At 36.6% G+C, this 18,716-nt stretch overlaps 1 protein-coding gene across 1 annotated transcript; it reads right to left on the bottom strand.

Moving 5' to 3' along the window:
* Positions 1-37: 37 nt before the first annotated feature.
* LOC115453153 (adhesive plaque matrix protein) lies at positions 38-17,443 on the bottom strand. Its single transcript, XM_037438717.1, is given in 12 exon segments — positions 38-6,571; positions 6,957-7,095; positions 7,456-7,663; positions 7,945-8,112; positions 8,300-8,410; positions 8,596-8,747; positions 8,750-8,841; positions 9,222-9,417; positions 9,503-11,437; positions 11,440-11,526; positions 11,810-11,939; positions 17,274-17,443. Coding segments are annotated over 12 exon segments (3,366 nt in total). The 5' UTR covers positions 17,292-17,443; the 3' UTR covers positions 38-6,441.
* Between the last annotated feature and the right edge of the window lie 1,273 nt (positions 17,444-18,716).

Here is an 18,716-nt window from a genome sequence, read left to right as displayed (position 1 = left end):
CGTAAAATACGTTTTAGAGTAAATCGAAAGACATAAATCAGAATGACACCATATTTTATTCACAAAATTTTTCATAACACCAATTTGTTACCAAAATAAAGGATTATTTTTATAATTAGTCATACACACATTCACATAACAAATTATAAGCTGATCATAACAGAGAACGCGCCGCGATTTATGTGTGCATTATATTTTTTTGTCTTTTTTACGCGCATCATCTATTACGATCAACAGGAGTATTTTTCACACTTCCCAACTGAACAGGTTGAAAAACGAAATAGACAAATCAGCTTAGCTTTATTGAGAAAAAACACTCCTTTTATTAATACAGCCTTGGATCTTATCACTAAAATTAACCATAACTTAAATAAAGAACTTCTCATATAAAAATAATTATAAACATACAACATACGTATCTTTTTTTAATCTAAGTAGATAGACCGCCAAAGTGTTCATTGTTACGTTGCCCAGTTATAGTCAATATTATAGGACTATTGCACATATTGTTTAGTGACTGCAGTTTTAGTAAATATTTCGTATAATTTAGTGCTAACATTGTGACGGTAACGATAATTCGAAGTACACTTAATTGCACCGCTATTACGTTCTGTAGAAGACTAGATGATTTCAAAAATATAACTTAGGGAGAATATGCGAATTTAGCTTAGCACAATATCATTCGAGGGATCTAGTTGTAAAATATATTTTTTCTTTGTATTACGGTTGGATTTGGTCCAACAATTACCAGTTTCACTAATATTGCTACCGAAAGGCACAAACACTACGTGGACAAATGTGAAAATTTTATAATTTCATTAGCAAAGATTCTTAGACGCATGCATCACTGCTGGCTAGGTTTAAATCATTTCAACATTTCATTAAATTATTGTACACTCACATACTTCAGTAATTTTTGTTTGTAAACAAATTATTTATACCGACTTAACGACAAGATAGGCATCAAGTGTGACGGCAGTTATAAAATATGTGGAGTATAACCTAAAATAAAAAGAGAAAATAATCATGAGCATTCATTTCAAACGGTGAAGAGATATTAAAGTCACTTGTGCTAATAAACAACAGAGAGCGGACCATTATCAATAAAATCTATATTCCTTTATATACTATGTTTAATTAATATTACAAAACTCCTTAGTTACCAATTACTTAAGACAAGCTCATGTATTAATTCAATTCAAGCATATTTTAACATTAAGCTAAATAAGATCTTCCGATTTGATAATGATAAGCTTCATAAATAATGATATCCAGTCACACAAACATTACAAAATATTGATCTCTAAGAGCAAAATTTCAAAATGTTATTTTAATTTTCACACACTAATATCGCACTTAATTTAGTGTGTTATACTGCAATAAACAAGCATAGACAATAGGAAGGAGTAATATTCAAATATTGGTGTGAATACGAAGGATTCTTATGTTAAATTGTCCTCCCTTCCTTTTTACACTCAATCGTTTTAAATAATCTTTTTGCCCAAAACTAAAAGCTGCTCTCTGTCCGTTAAAATAAAGATAAATAATATTAAAATATCTCAATATATTTTGATCATCTATCGTTAAACGTATCAGGAACATTCACTAATAGAATAAACTCTTTAAACTACGTATCTATACAATAAAATTTAATTAGAATTATTCACTGAAATCATAACATTACCAAACACAAGTTGCAAATATATTTAAAGCTGTGGACATCAGTGAATTTTTCATCGATTAATTATTATTATTTTTTGAAATCATCGTGATTAGCGAAATTATAAATAAACGATAAATTAGTGATATTTATCGCTACTCTGTATATTTTAATTGCATTAAATGTATATAATCGTTAGCCCACAAAACTTATAAATCAAACTACCCACATTCAAATAATATTCGACGTAGACACTATTCCTCAATACTATACAGAAATCACTTCGGCGTCCACAACAATAAATTTTGAGCCGAATACTTTTAAATATGAAAACACTAATTCTAGTGCAGTGTGCACAATAAATTAACACGCAACATATTAAATAAAAGGCAGCGACCGTTGTTATGTTATATGAGCTTAGACACTATTTATTAGGTAGACAGAAACATACGACGTTCGGTAAACATGCGCTCAGTCTTACCACATTACAATTTCACTGGACACATTGTGAATACCTTCCCTCGGTATTTTAGTGTGAGATCTGTCATTGATCAAGTTATACGGCCGTTGTATTTAATCAAGCTTAAGTTGTCACTTAAGTGATTGTTCATGAATAATTCAGCAGTCAAAATCAGTAATGTGACTTCAAATGTCATTTGAAAATTGAAACTATCTCAAGAGGCCAACCATAGTTTGACAGTTATTTGATATCACACTTAAGAACCAAACTGGTTTGCATTTATGGCCCCTAGAATTTCCATGCAATCTTAATAGGCATTTTATCTCTCTAAAAACATAACGATTTGGAAAATACAACTGTTATGACGGTTAATGCTGAATCTGATCAAGCGACAACTTGCACGTCTTTTCAACTACTAGATATTAATATTCTCAAGCAACTGTGAGTGGATTTCCGTTGAGACTATGCACTCAATTTTAACTGTAAAACTTATTCAATGACAGACACCATTTCTCGTCAAAAACATTCTTTAGCGCAACATTCAAAATGATTATGAAATATACACAAACGGCGTTCACACCGATAAATAATGCTACCGTTAAAGGAACCTACATATATTTTGTACTACTCGTCTGTGTTTATTCATCTGCATGATCCACATTCATGCTACACTACACATATTGTTCGTGACAAAAAATAATATTTGCGATGATAATTATTTACAAAAGGTGTGCGTTGCATACGAATAAAAATTTTACAAATTAAATCAGTTATTTAATTCAGGTTTCCTGTTCAATTTCGACTCCCCCTGTGTTATATGTTTAATATTTTAGGAAAATATAAGCGTATTATTTTCTGAAACAGTGTTATTCGAAAACGCACATTACTGATCTTGAGATAAGCATGAGCTGAAATTTCGATGCAAGTAAGGAGACAATTCAGTAACCTGCATCCACATCGAAATAAAAACTAGTATAAGAAATTGTAATACTGCATATAAAAATATTACGCACAGCGTAACAGCAAGCATCGTTGTGACGTCACACTTATGCATGCACTAAATATATAGAACAGATTGAGTAATTGATTACATTTCCACTTGCAAAATAGATAAGGACCTATGCGTCTTAACTATGCACCACGCCTATTGAAAAAGTTAATTTCGCAAATTTATTTTTACGAAACTTGTTTTTTATTGCAATTGAATGACAAGAGCACGCCGTTCGCCTGATGGTAAGTTCATTATAAGCGACCGATGCGGGCGAGGGGTCGCATAAGGCATTCTGACGAAATGCAGTTAAGATGCACATCAACATATAGAAATCGGAGAACTGATCTCACATATTTACCCATAACAACTAATAACGTATCGATTTTAGTCACTTAAAAAAGCCCGCGCATACTAGTCGCGTCGGGCCGCGCCGCATCGCAATAATTGAATCAGTTACGTTTCCTATAGCGATTACTTTCCTTTTGGTAACGCACACTGAGGCGAGCCGCATCGCAATGCCTAGGAAGCGATTCGCCAGTGCATTCTGATGCTATAGTTCATATAAAATGTACCAAAGTGTTTTAGGACGATAATTATTTTGCGATAAGTTGCGGTGCGATCCGCCCTAACGTACGCTAGCCTTCAGTCATACCAAACATGAAAAACATTGTAGTCAACTACCCAATAATGGACCGATGTGAATGCGGTACTCTTATTGAGTTTATAAATAAATTCGGCGTGTTGAGTTGGCGACTTAATACTATTGATACATCATTGCCATACCTTTCACTATCCTAACATACCCACGATCCAAAATAAAAACGAATAAACAACAACCAAGTTATACATATAAAAAGCTTAGCAAGTTAGTATTAAACTGTTCTCTGAGACACTAATATCGTACAATACAAAACTAAATCTATTTCGTTTTCATTATATTATAATAGTTTAAATTGACTAATTACAAGACTATAAATATTTCTTACGATTGGACACATAACCAAAGTGCGTTTTAATGATAAATAACATCTAAATGGTGTTGGCATTTTTTCTTTTTCACATTTTTTTTTTATAACACCTTAAATACAAAAGCTAATTTAGAAGCAAATGTTAAACAATATGCATAGTTTTTGGTCAATCGATTTCTTTAGCTTTCGAATATCTAATAAGGCATGGTATATTGCCTTCATAGCTCAAGAAAATTTACACCCACACCGAAATATAAATGATTAATTTTTCAAACAACAACAATATGAATGAGATCAAACTGTTAATTTTCAATTTATAATATATGAAAATTATGATCCGATTTCCTACACTTAACATTTGCTACACATTTCACTGGGCAGATGACATCCAATGATGTGACTGAGGCTGCCAGATAACCTTACGACAGTCGGATGTATAAGTCACAACATTGTCGACAATCGATGGTTTATCTATCGACAAAATGTCGACCTAACATAGGATCATCTAGAAGTTAATTATAATAAATTAATAGTTCAGACACGAAATTATGAATTCGATTATAACGCTATGGTGTTTCGTGCAATACGTCTAGATCTCGTAAATCTAAAATCAAAACTTATATAAAATCGTAATTCTAAAATCCCACACCTGACAGTCCAGTTTGGTCACTTCACGATACGTGGCGCAGGTGACACCGTCGCCGCAATACAAATAAAATTTCTCAACAAATCCTAAACTAAATTAGTTTCACTCGCTATTCACCATCGAACATTCTCGAACATCGACAACACTCTGGAAAATCACTCATATATTTTGGATATTTTTTCAAGAGAAATAATATTAAAAACAGGCCTTCCGTAACACACTAACGTGGAAATAATGTATTTATAACACTTATAACAACTGTACAGAGTAAAACTAATCAATCCGCATCACTGTCCCACACGTATCACATTTCCGAAGGGCACTATCACACTCCCTCGCCGACTCGACGTAGCACCGATCCTACGCAACCAACACAACCCGCACTATAATACATCTAGGACGTTATGATTCATTCAATTCAAGTTACATATTCCTCCCTCCGCACTTTCAGTCTTGATACCATGTTATTTTCCATATGCAATACAAATAGTATATATCGGAAATGCATGCTGGTATGCCTGTCGCCGCTAATATCACAACATTGTAACTTTGTACTTCCCTCATTCCATTTTTAATCAATATACAGGAATAATATGTATCGTGAATTTTAATTTATAACCTATTATATTTTTTTTATATTTTTCATAATAAAATTTATTAACACCACAATTCCATATTGTCGAAAGAACTTATGGACACTTAAGAGGATAAGTCGGCACACTGCCGTCGTATTTAAATTCAACATAAACAATATACATGCAATTCAAACTTTCAAGCCCTTTTTGTTTTAATACATTACATTATTTACAAGACTTATAATTAAACAGAAGGAATAAATTTCGACCTAGTTTCTCCATGTTGTCAATATCTTTAGCTGTGTACAATTGTTGCAACAAAAATAGATTTGTATTTTATAAATCTGCGAAAACACTAATTTACCTTCTAAATGTAAATAATATCGGTAAAAAGCCTTAAATCTAATATTTTACATACATTTGACAACTAAAGGCCAGTTGTCGGTACATCACTATACACAAGTGAGAATTTAGCACTTTTGAAACATTGTTTTCATACAAACAACTGACCAGTATATACAGTAAGTATAGAAAATTTACACTTATTTTACCAAATCCTTTTCGTTAACACAATAAGTTTTTTAGGCACGCGTATATATACACAATCAAATACCGTCCAGTATTATCGTTCAAAACTGTCTTTACACCAACAATTTTACAGAATCCTCAAGGCACACTCCGTGATAAACATGTATACTTCGTAAGTATATCAGAAGACATTGCAAAGATATTTACAATCAGTTAACAGCTGCAAGACTGACTTCCCTCAAAACACGTCTTAGCATTATAGTACGTTGTGCACGATATGAGGCCACATGCATCATATTCTGACTTACTATTTACAGTACATGTATGTCAAGAGCCAATCAAGTTGAAAACTGAATACAAGTGACAAGTTGGCACACTTGCTTCTTGAACGCTCATCGTTTATACAAAATGTGACCAAGTGACGAACATCCAGAGATATCTTTTCTTTCATTTATATAAATAGATAAACCCAACGCACCAGACAACAAATGGTCACAGTATGATCTATGGACACTGGCCACAATTGCATAAACCGTTGGCCGCACTGACGCGAGGGATGTTTTTACCAGAAAGGATAGAAGTCGAAGTGTGTGACGTATTGCAAGCCGCACGCTCAGTCCTTGCCGGCCCTCTGCGGCGGTAACGTGTCGTGCCGTCTGTACATCAGCAGGTACGGCATGCGAGGCGGCTTCGGCTTGGTCACCATCGCCTCGCCCACTTGCGTTACCGTCGAATCGTCGTACCTGTAATGGACACTTCTTTAGTACCAGTCTTGGACAGTAATTTGCTGTTAATTAGTACATTGTGTACTCAGTAAAGGTTGACCACATTCAAGTGTTCTTTGACACTTTCAGAGACGAAAAATAATTGGCATCATTGTAAATAGGTTAAACAATTCATTGTCACTTACTCTCGGAACTTAGATTTATAATGTTATCATAAAAAGCTCTAATTTTTTTCTGGGAAATATTATTACTATGCATATATACTAATTTTAAAATAAACTTTTTTCCTAATACATCAACAACAATATCACGATATTTTAATTTATCATAAAAGGCTACTTTAAAATTATTAAGGTTGCATAACCAATTATATCGTAAATTTGGTAATAGCAAAGGAACTCACCTTATCCATCCAGCCTGCCCATGGTAGGTGTCTGTGAGATAATGCCCCTTCACTGCCTCAACCCCCTCGTGGTACACCACCGCGAACAACTTGTACGCCCGCTGTTTCGTGGTGTACTTCAACTTAGACGACATTATCTCTGCAATGGAAACACAACGCGTAAATGTGTGTTCGTGTCGTAATAAATAGATGAAGTAGAAATTGTTGTATTTACTCAGACAAAATCTTCCACATGTTTATTGACTTTCTGTCAATTTCGGAGACGAAAAATAAATACATCATTGTAAAATTTTGAATGAAAGAAAATATTTGTCATAAAAAGTGTAAACAGTAATTAATTTTTACAGTTAAAGGTTTTTGTATATGCTATGGTTATCTCTCAAATATGTTATCTACTTATATAATGTATAAAAATCTGTCACATTGAGTTTGGATTGAACCACGGCTTTGAATCCAATCTTTACTATTAATCATACAGTTATCTTCAATATTCACTTACTAGGATCAATCTTCAAATCAATGGGGAACTCGATGTTCTTGACGATCTTGGCCGTGTGTCCGTCTTGGTCCAGCTGGAAGCATTTGAGGTGCAGCAGCAGAGCGACCGGCAACTGTTCCAGCGACAGTTGCTGCCACGCATCACTCACGCCCTCCAGCGTGTCTTTGCCGGCGAGCAACTCAAGCGCATCCTTCACGCTGTTGGCACGCTGTAATGTACAACGTGTTGTAAAATAACAATAGCATTTGACTTTTAAAATTATGATTGTGTCATAAGTTTACTTTTTGAGAAAAATTATTGATGATTAGTGAATGTGACACATTACTTGGAACTATTAAAAAGTATAACAATTATTAAAGAAAAATAAATCATGGATCAATTGAATATTAGTTGTACCAGTAATAGTGACGAACATCGCACGTTGTTATTGGCTCGTGTAAATATGTGTGTGTGTAGAGAGTAGAGACGTATGTTTAGGTGTGTAGATACCTCGATGTCGAGCTGCAGCGTGAAGAAGGGCTGCACGGCGTCGGTGGCGTCGTGGTGCGAGGCGCGGTGCAGGCGCACGCGCGTCTGGCCGCGGAAGATGTCCGCCACGGGCGTGCAGCGCGCCGCCCAGCGACGCTCCACCGCGCCGCGGTTGCGCGGACCCATCACCTAGTCACATAATAGAATTACTAACTTGTGGATCGAATATTTGCTATTACTTAAAGAGTTTACGACACTTCAAATATCCAATTAAATCTAAAGGCCAATTTGTCAAATGTTGATAATATTAACAACATTCAACAAGTTGGATTTTATTGGAAATTTTTTACGTCAGTAAGTTAATATTCTATCTCACCTTCCACTCATCGTCGTCATCTTCTTCCTCTGGTGGCTGTTCTTGCGCGACCACGCCGTTCGGTTGACCATTAGCTTCCTTGGGTTCTTCAGGTTCAACCAGTTTCATTAGCTATAAACAACAAAAAATATTAGTTAAAAGAATATATAGTGCATGTTATGTATGAAATAATTAATATGCTATGAGAGATAAAGATAAAATTACAATTTCCATACAAGATCCGTCTACATAGGTTCGAGAAGGATGTATTTGAATTCCTTCAGCAACTTTTGTGACTGATAGTACATTGCACTAACCTCAATCATTTCATCATTGAGCGAGTTGAGCAGACACCCGAGGAACTCCTCTGCGTCCTCCTGCCGTCCCTCCTGCGAGCCGGGGAAGGGGCGCAGCGCCCTGAGCACGCGCAGCCCCGCCGCGCCGTCCAGCGGCGGCCCGCCCGGCACACCGCCACGCACGCGCCCGCCGCCGCGCCGCGCGCCCCGCGCGTGCCGCCCGCCACCGCGCCCGCCGCCGGGCTGAACTCGTAGCACAACTCCACCCTGCACATACACAACTCCTTACACATGTGCTTTATAATGACACTCAGATCTTATGAATTTCATTGATTTTATTACGGTTCCGCAACCACTTTTTATTGTTTGATAATTAGCCCTTATCTCCCAGTAAAACTAAAACCAAATTGTTTTTAAATGTATGCGAATCTAAAATAAAATAAAATTAAGTATTGTTAAATCAAATACTGTCTCTACCTTTAAACCATATATATAACATAACAATTATAACATAAGCTAAATATTTTCACAAATTGAAGGAAAAGACTGTTCATATTACAAAAATTAAAACACAAATGAAGATTCACACAATGATTAATGAAAATTCTCTGCGAAAATAAACCACTTTATTTGTGTACGCTACTTACATGGAATCAATAACAGGAGTGCTAGACTTGCCGCGACGTGTCTGATACGGCATCGATTTCAGTAAGTTGTAAAATGGCGGGCAAGCAATCAAAGCCTGCAAGATGGCATTCACGTAGCAGTAGTTAGAACGGTTGGTAAGTCCGCGCGGGACAATCTGAACAGGCTTGTTGTCCAATTGATATTTTGTGAGGAATTCTGTAATAACAAATTTATACATTAGAATCTGTTATTAATATGAAGTTTATATTTATCGATTTATCAAGTATTGAATTATATTTACCTCCCATCCTGTATGAGTTAGGGTCATCACTGAACGGAGAAGGCTGGACTGGCGCAGCAGGTGAGTCTTTCTGCACGGGGACCTCCCGGGTCTCCGCCGCAGGCTGGCTTGGCGTTGTCGGTTTTGGAGTAGCCGATGCAACACTGGTGGCGCTCACTGCGTTCACTGAAGTTTTTTCAGAGTAGGAAACCGTGGATGGCGCGTTTGTCGGAGACACTTTATCAGGTGTGCTTCCTGATAATGGAGACGCATCAAAAGGGGGCACTTTTGCCACGGGTTTTTGCACATTAGGCGCAGTGGGTGGAGAGATTGAAGTGGGGCTAACGGGTTCTTCAATTGTGGCAACAGGCGGTGCCACAGGCGCAGGTGCGGGGGCCGCTGGCTTTGTCGAGAACAAGCTAGCCCAGGACTTGCCCGGAGCCGGTTGTGGTTGCGGTGGCACCGTAACTGGTGGCGGTTCTGTGCGATTCCGCGGAGTGGGCGGTGGCGGGAAGTCGGAAGCAGTGGGCGCAGGCGGCGGTGGCTGCGGCGCCGGTGGCGGCTCGGGTATGCTGGGACCGGTCTTGCGCGAGTGACCGAATGGTGCCTTACCCGACACAATCAACGGCTGTCCCGGCGAGTGCAGGTTTATGGATATTGGCATGGGCGCCTTGCTCGGCGGCAACGGGGGCTCGCGTTTAATGTGCTCTATACCTGCATTAGATCTATCACCACCCTCAGAAATTTCATTTGACGGTGACCGGTTTGCGGGACCGTCCCGTTTTTGTCTGTTGCCGAAAGGTGCTTTTGGTGTGGTTGCATTTTGTTGTACAGGTATGATGGTTTGAGGGGCAGTTGATTTGGCCGGTGGTTTGCCGCCAGAGAAAGGCGCTGCCGGTCCCTTAGTAGGCTTGCTGGCGTTAGGTGGCACTTTGCTGGCGGATGTTGAAGTGGCACCAGTTGCCAATGGTGGGAACGTCCTGGCCGCGATCTGCGCCTGGCTGGCGCTCACAGATTCAGTCTTTTCCGGCGGGGTTCCTGTCGGTTTTGGTTCAGTCTTAGGAGGCACTTTCTCGGTGGCCAATGTTATCTGTTTTGGCAAGGGACCGCTACTGTCAGAGCGGTCAGTCTGTTTAGGACTTCCAGGTCCCTTGTTTGTGATCTTAAGTTCCTTTATTGGTAAAGCGTCAACAGTTGTAGCGGAAACGGTAGCCGCCGTTGTGGTGGGTGGAGTGCGGCGTTCTTGGATCTTTTCAGGTTGCATGTAGGTACGCCCTTGTCCCGCTACGAAGTTCTTAGCGTGCACGTTGAACTGATGCGGTGCGGGATGATGATGCGGTGCCTGCTGTACTGGAGGCGGGTGGTGCGGCGGCGGCAGGTACATTGGCGGCACGTACTCAACAGCGCCGTCTACCGGTGGACCGTAGGGCTGGCCCGCATAATGTGCACTGGCGTAGTAAGCGTCCACCGCCTCCTGTTCCATAACCACTTCTGGCGGATACTCTTCGGGTCCTTTGTCTGCGTCGCCCTCAACCGGCAATGGATAGTCTGGGTAGTATGACGGGTAAGCATAGGGCCCGTAGACGAGAGGTTGATAGACGGGCAGATGGTAGAGTGGCGCGCCCTGCGCTTGCGCCGCAGGGTAGTACTGCGGGTACTGCACATAGTATGGCTGCGGTGCGTGGGGCGGCGGCGACGGCTGTCGTTTGGTGCGTCGGTCACGGCGGTGAGTGCGTGGCGCTCGCTCCTGCGGCGGCGGCGCGTACTGCGGCGCAGGCGGCTGGTAGTACTGGCCCATGTAGCCGTGCACGTTGACGTTGGCGGTGACCTGGCTGACGTAGACGTTGGGCGGCGCCACGGGCCACTGGTGGTGCGGCGGCGGGTAGGCGGGCGGCGGCTGTGCGTAGGGCGGCGGGTGCGGCGGCGGGCCGGCCGCGCCGCGCGCCGGCGAGTGGGCGCCATCTCGCCCTCGCCGCCCGACAGGCTGTCCACGCTGCCTGACACCTTCGGTGGACCCGCCGTGCTCGACGAACGCGATGATGTATCTGATACGGCAACGCCACCATTCGTTATGATACATTTCAAAGTGCACAATCAAGTCAGATGACGCGCCACATACAGAGAAAACCGAAATACTTGTCCTTTGTATAATTTATAAAGTGCATTCCAACTAAGTGATGTGTAACAGACAAACGCAATGTATGTGATAAATCAACACAATATCGGTTTTCTATGTTTTGTCGCCCTTCTCATCTCATCTCACCATGGATCATAAAGTATGACCATATTAAATTAAACTAGTGCTAGTAAATGAACTTTGTATATTACCTATAGCTGTTTGGTAGCGACCGACGCTCAGTTCGGCCGCTGTAGAGTCAGGTATTTGCTCGAACAGCGCGCACTGCAGACTGCTGAGGTCTGCGTCCTTCACATCAGATAAGTCTAGGAACTCATATTCCTGAAACACGCCACTTGCATTTAACAATGATCTGTGTGCGGGCATTCAATTCCATGCACATATAAAAAACCCCATACAATACCGAAACTATGTCATAGGCAAAGATTTAGGCACGCCAGTCTTTATTGTATAGGAAAAATTACACTTAAGATAGTATGATGTAAAGGGATATAGAAGGTAAGAGGATGAGGTTTTCGTTGTGCCAATTTCAGCCCCAAGACTTTTCAAAGTTACACAATTTAATATATAGAAAGTGGACTGCATAACATACCAGTATAGTATAGTACAGTGAACCTAACAGCACACCAATAGTTTATAAGGTTGTTCCATACACCTTATAAAACAATGACCTTATTTATAATGAACTAGAAATGGACAAAATTACATACAATGTTGCAATGAATATTGGTGCATGACTATTATTAACCTCGATTCTACGTCGGCAATGTGCCATTATTGCAACAAGTATTGAAAGAAATAATACAACCCAGAACCAGAAGCATTACAAAGACCCATTGAAGAAATTTAATTTACATTTACAAAAGAAGTAAAAATTGATCAATTTTTTTTTACAAATGACACTTTTGCGTGTAATTTGTCAAGAATTTGAAAAATCTATTTCTTGGACACACTCAACCCACAAGGGTAAAAATATATGAAAACATGGAACATGAACATGGCATACTGGTAATTTCAATGTATTATATACCTATAATAAACTATACAATATTGGATCTTATTGTATAGTTTGACCTATTTGAGAAATAGACTGTGTTTAAACTCACTTAATTAAATGAACCAGAAAGCTATTGTAAACCTGCATTAACCTTGTCACTACGGAAGTCTCCAATTTAATGACGCAGATGCCTAATCATATATTATTTACATAGTTGATATAGGTATAATATACATATATAGCATCAATATTTAAGTGTAATATAGGATGTGGAAGGAATAAGCTGAAGCGATTGTGTGAAGCCTTTCACCATCAAATTGACCCAAAATTAATTTATCTAAATGTAACTTAAATAATAACTTAATCCTCTTTATACTTAAACATTTTAATTATAATAAATATTGTTTTGTCAATCTCTTAATTAAATTCAATTATAATCAATAAAAATAAAAACATTGAAAACTGAAAATGCTGATCTAATAGTTTTAAATGGCCATTACATGGTTAATCTGGCATAAGTTCAATTCATAATCCGAGTGTGAATAATATATGGATTGATAAAAAAATTGATTCAAGGTTACAGATTGAACTGATGCCAGATTTGATGTCTAACATCAATCGATGAACTATAAGTAAGTGTATTTTGTGTAATTCTGCAACCTATGTAATTTATGTTGTAAGAGGGTTAGTATTAGACCATTTTTGTTCTTTACATTTATTTTATCCAATACAAGCTGCCCGCAGCTTCGGTTTAACAGACCCGCTTTATATTTTCCCGGCATAAAAGTAAAGTAGCTTTCCATTAGTGAAAAAATTTCAATATCTGTTCAGTTTCAGAGAATAACCCTATAAAACTACAAACTCAATGTTTTCCTCTTCATAATGTTAGTATACATTTACCTCGTATAAATTTAAACTCAGAAATATTGATTAAAATCCGTTAAAAAATAATCCATTAATAAAAGTTATAAGTCTTTGAATTTCGTTAGAAGGGTTAATGTCAACGAGAAAAAGGCAAAATACGCGCACGTGACGTCATTTCGAATTACAATACGTGCGAAAGAATGAGATGGAGTAACATCCTCACTACGCGCCCACTCCTGCACATTATAATTATTGAAATATGAATTACTGCCTCATTTTTTAACCAATTTCAACGCAATTTTCACTGAAGAGTTTCTTTTTAATAATATTTGCTGTTTCATTTATGTATAAAAATAAAAAAGAAAAATGCCCGATTTTATAAAAAATATACAATATATGTCATGGTTGTATTGGTCAAAAGTCGCAATGCTAACAGGCCCTACAAATGTAGTAATTTTAAAGTAGTTAGTAATCAATGTAAGTTTACATTTTATTACAAATCAAGTGGTTATAGGTATAGATAAAATTTTATATACAAATGACCAAGCGTTTGCGGCTTCGCCTGCGAGAAGACTTCCGCACTTTTTCTTCCCCTCCTATTTTATTATACCCCATGGGTGCAAATCATCAGGAACAATAGTAGTCGGATGTGTTAATCCAGGACATCGTCATCTAAATCCATTCACTTATTTTTGCGTTTCTAACATACATTCACAAACTAGCATTTATAATATTAGTATGATAAGATTTGAAGTTGCATTTGAATTAATATTAATTATACAGGATGTTGGGACAGCGCAGGAGGGTCAGCTAGGCTGACTACTGTAGTTACAAGAAAACTTTCTTAAGAGACTGTTCATAATTTTTTGAAGGTATTGAGATCTAGATTAATATATTTCAAAAACAATTTAGACAGCAAGAATATGGTCAATGCGCAGAAAAACTTTTATGATGCGAATTAATTATATTGTTGAGCCTCAAACCTCTTATTACTTGAGTAAATCTTAAAATTTGTAATAGCACAATTTAAGTTTTTCTTGTGTGCTGCCCCTATGCATAATAAATTATATAGGTATATCACACATGTCTCATTGTGTTACAATAATTTCATTAAATAAAAGCAAGTTATTTTTAATTATTCATCAAATCCTGTTTATTGGCAGAATCCTTGAGGTTTGGTCTTTGATTTCTATAGATAACAAAAAATGTTTTTTTTTTTATTACACATTTGATTCGCCTCTGTTATAATTCTTTCTGATATATCAATACACTTGTTTTACCACAGCATGGGATGGATATACATCGGAAAGTATATAAGCACTTTTGTTGATAAAAAGTTTTTTTATGAACATAGTCCCAACTATACAACATAAAGAATGTCTACTGTACCTTTTTGATTAAACATTTATCATTTTGCAATATTCCAATTTGACCAATATATTATTGAGCTATCAAAATTAACAGACAATAAATGGGTTAAAGTAATAATAATAAATACTAAATGTATAATAATTATACAGTCTACCCTATAACGATTTGTGTAATATTCCTCTTAGTAATATCACTCTTAATAAAATAATGACCTATTTCAAAATTGATAATTCGTGGTAGTCGTCTGAAAACAAATTTTTGTTTGCTTATTAAAGATAGGTAATAAATGAAACCTATAGCATGAAAAAAAAAGGGAAAAATCTAAAAGGTCGCAAACAGTAATCGGTTGTTTGATGATTTCCACAAATTGGCAATTTGAAATGGGTCATTATTTTATTAAGAGTGCAATATTGATTTTAGCTCATTTAGTATGATTGCCTGACATCAATTCTTTAGAACAAAATTGTTCAACTTGTAAAATAATCTCAAACCTTCCCTTCTGCAATGTTTACATTAGACCAAAGTGATGATAAAAAATATTATAACTTCCTTGTTCTTAAGTATTAGTAAAATTATTAGGAAATCCTACTTTTAATGAGATTTATCAATTCGCTATGAAATATGCAATATATATATTTTTTAAGTTGTATCCAAATAATATTCTCATACATAATTCAAAAAAATATATTATGATTAAAATCCTTCAGAATGGCAATGCATTTGTGTGCTTATTAAATACAAAATTAAGGTCAACCTTATTTTATAAGGGAACTAAAAGGGGGATTCCAATTTTAAATTAATATTTACCATATAAACTTTGATAGTTCTATCATTTATTTTTGTTATTATTATATTTTCCTATAATCAATCAACACTTTAGATATAACAAAATAATGAATCAAGAATTCCTTAATTTTGATGAAAACAAACTGATATTGCAAGAGTTATACCAATTGCATTTGTTACAAAATTATCAGTTTTTGGATAATATTAATAAAAATTATAGGTCATTAATGAAAAATACCTCATGTCAGCGAGATATGATGTCTTTCACTATAGAACAGAATATTATATGTTATTTCTAATATTATATATGTCTTTAATTCACAGAAGTACCTGTCAATAAGTGTGATTATATAGTGTATAATTCAAAGTAGAATGTTATCTCTTCATTCACAAACAAGCATTTATTATCTTGTTTTCATAAAGTTAACATTTTCTTTTTGTTTTAAATACATTTATAGGATTTACATGATGAGTAATATCTTGTTTGTAAAACAATGGAACTGTTTATCTTGTACTCAATAAAAAAATGGAATCACATTGCTCATCCTGGATGTATCAGTCTCGCTAATATAAAAAGGGAATGACTGAGCATATGTTAAAAGCAATTCTTGGTCTCAATAATAAATAGTCAAAGCAATTTGTCAAATTGATGCCAATGTGTATGAAAGAAAATTGTTAAAGGTTAACTTTATATGTAATATGGTATGCAGATCCTAGGTAGTTATACTATTAGTAAATTGTTATATAACCAAGCATGAAAATACTGCTTCTTATAGGAATATTTTAAACATGTATGAATGTTCCACACACTTTTACAAGTTTTGTCCAAAATTTAAAAAATATGTTTCTAATGTTTTCAATTGAAAATGCTCGATAGTACCAAAATATACGATTCTCTAATGACAAAATGTAAGAAATCACTTGAAAAACAAACGAAATAATGTTGCACTGTACCATCAACATAAAAATAGTTCTCTATGAAAAGGTAACCTTGGAATCGGCTGCAAAATGTACCGAAATTACACACTCGTTCCGATTGTTGGACTACTGTGTCAAACTTATAGGTTAGGTATTTCAGTCACCAATCACTATAACATATATTTAACAACGATGCGTTTCATAGTATTAAATAATAGTATAACATGCACAGATATTAAGCAATCACTTATATTCACAATTTATAACAATAACAAATCCGTAGCACATGGCTCGTAACTCGTGAGATGCGATGCAGAAGTGAAAATGACATACCCATTACCAATGAGTGTCGTATCGACTTCCATTGGAATCCCTCTATAATAAAGCATGATTTTCAGCGTCTAACTCTCTCTTGTACTAACGCAAAGCTGCAAAATATGCGGAACATTTAGAGGACTATAAGATGGCGTAACAACGCTCGGTTGCCGGGTGCCATCAATGTATTGACTAATCAACATATTGGTGATTCTTATTGCGTAAACCCGAAACTGGACACCATCTATTTTACGTTAATGTTAGCACTTACCTCTCACGTGCACACAATTTCTGGAAAGAGATATTTTTTCTAATGTAATGGCCAGTTTCAATATCACCAAAACAAGAAACAAAAGCCAAACAAAATGTTTCACGAGAATGTACTGCGATTGTGTTATTCTTACCGTTTTCATCAAATCCATGGCCTATTTGAGAACACCATCACGAAATTTAACGCCGCAAATAATATGTATATACAGCGGCGGCTCTGTACAAGAAAAATCTTAGAACGGGATCAACGTCGAGGCCATGCACTCGCCCAACACATAACAGGATGTGACAAAAGACCCGCCATTTTTAATTTTGGTCATCAGCCAATAGAAATGCAGGATTGCGGCCATAGACTTAACTAGAAACGAAAATAGTGTTGCAATTTTTATGCGGATGTCCCTCATTTTTCTATAGACAATAATATCCATTAATTGTAATAACTCTATGGTTCATAAAGAAAAATATTTATAATCTGTATATTTCATTCCTGAATGTTGACTGCTTAAATTTTAAAAAATGCACGATATTTGGCGGCAATTGAAAGTTATGAGCAATACGTGTATGTAACGTAAATAATAGCACTATAAAAATAATATGTAATGTTTGGGGAATGTAGTTACTTAATAAAATCTTAACTACTATTAGACATGTCGTACCTATCTAACTTTTGGTAGGTAGGTATTAAATATGGCATAAGCTAGTAGAGTTTTCAGTTTTTGTATCGACTCAAAATAAAATTAGTGCAGAGCTCCATGTACATATTCAGATAACGAAATAAAAATATTATGGAGTTAATTTTATAGCCCCGCTATGGGGGCATATCCATCTTTTTGCAACTACGGGCCTTCTAATAGGAGAGTTTCGTAAGCCGTTTTAATTAGGTAAAAGAGTATAAAAACCCCTTATTTGTCTAAATGGTATCAAAGCTATCTTATTATTAAAACTAGAATTACTGATTCCAAAAAGACGATTTCGCTTCCATGGACAGAATAGGCCCACTTGACCTCCACTATTACCACAATTCTGCAGCCGGTATCCAACACTTTTCTGTGACTTGCTCCCTTTACCCAGATCCTAAATAGGACTTTATTTAAGGTTTCATCTAAATAGTGTTTTTTATGGGTAGTAATGATTAGTATCGCAACAAGTTTCTTTCATCACGCGGCAGTTTGCTCAACAAGTTTACCAGCTATTATAATTATATGTGTTTATTTGCACCCTGGCTTGTATTGACTATGTGGGTGCTCCTGGGCGAGTGCCTAAGTGTGCCCAACACTACAACATGGTGTATAGGAAGCGATCTGAATAGAATTATTCGCTATTATTTAGCGATCTGAATATAATTATATCGCTTCCTATACACCTTATTGTAGTGTTCCTACGTTTTGGCTCTTAGTGATGATATGTCAAAATATTTTAGACAGCGTGTGTGCAAATTTTCGGGCGGTGGACCTCTCGCAAATTTTTCGAGAAAACCCAAATTCGTCAAATTTGGATGTACCGCAACAGCTGTAATGAATCTATCCATACAAAAAATCCTATGAAATGTGTCGCGAAAAATAAATTGGTTTTTCGGC

Source organism: Manduca sexta, chromosome 15, assembly GCF_014839805.1.
Source record: "Manduca sexta isolate Smith_Timp_Sample1 chromosome 15, JHU_Msex_v1.0, whole genome shotgun sequence".
NCBI classification, from domain to species: domain Eukaryota; kingdom Metazoa; phylum Arthropoda; class Insecta; order Lepidoptera; family Sphingidae; genus Manduca; species Manduca sexta.
This window is presented reverse-complemented; position numbering and strand designations above follow the sequence as displayed.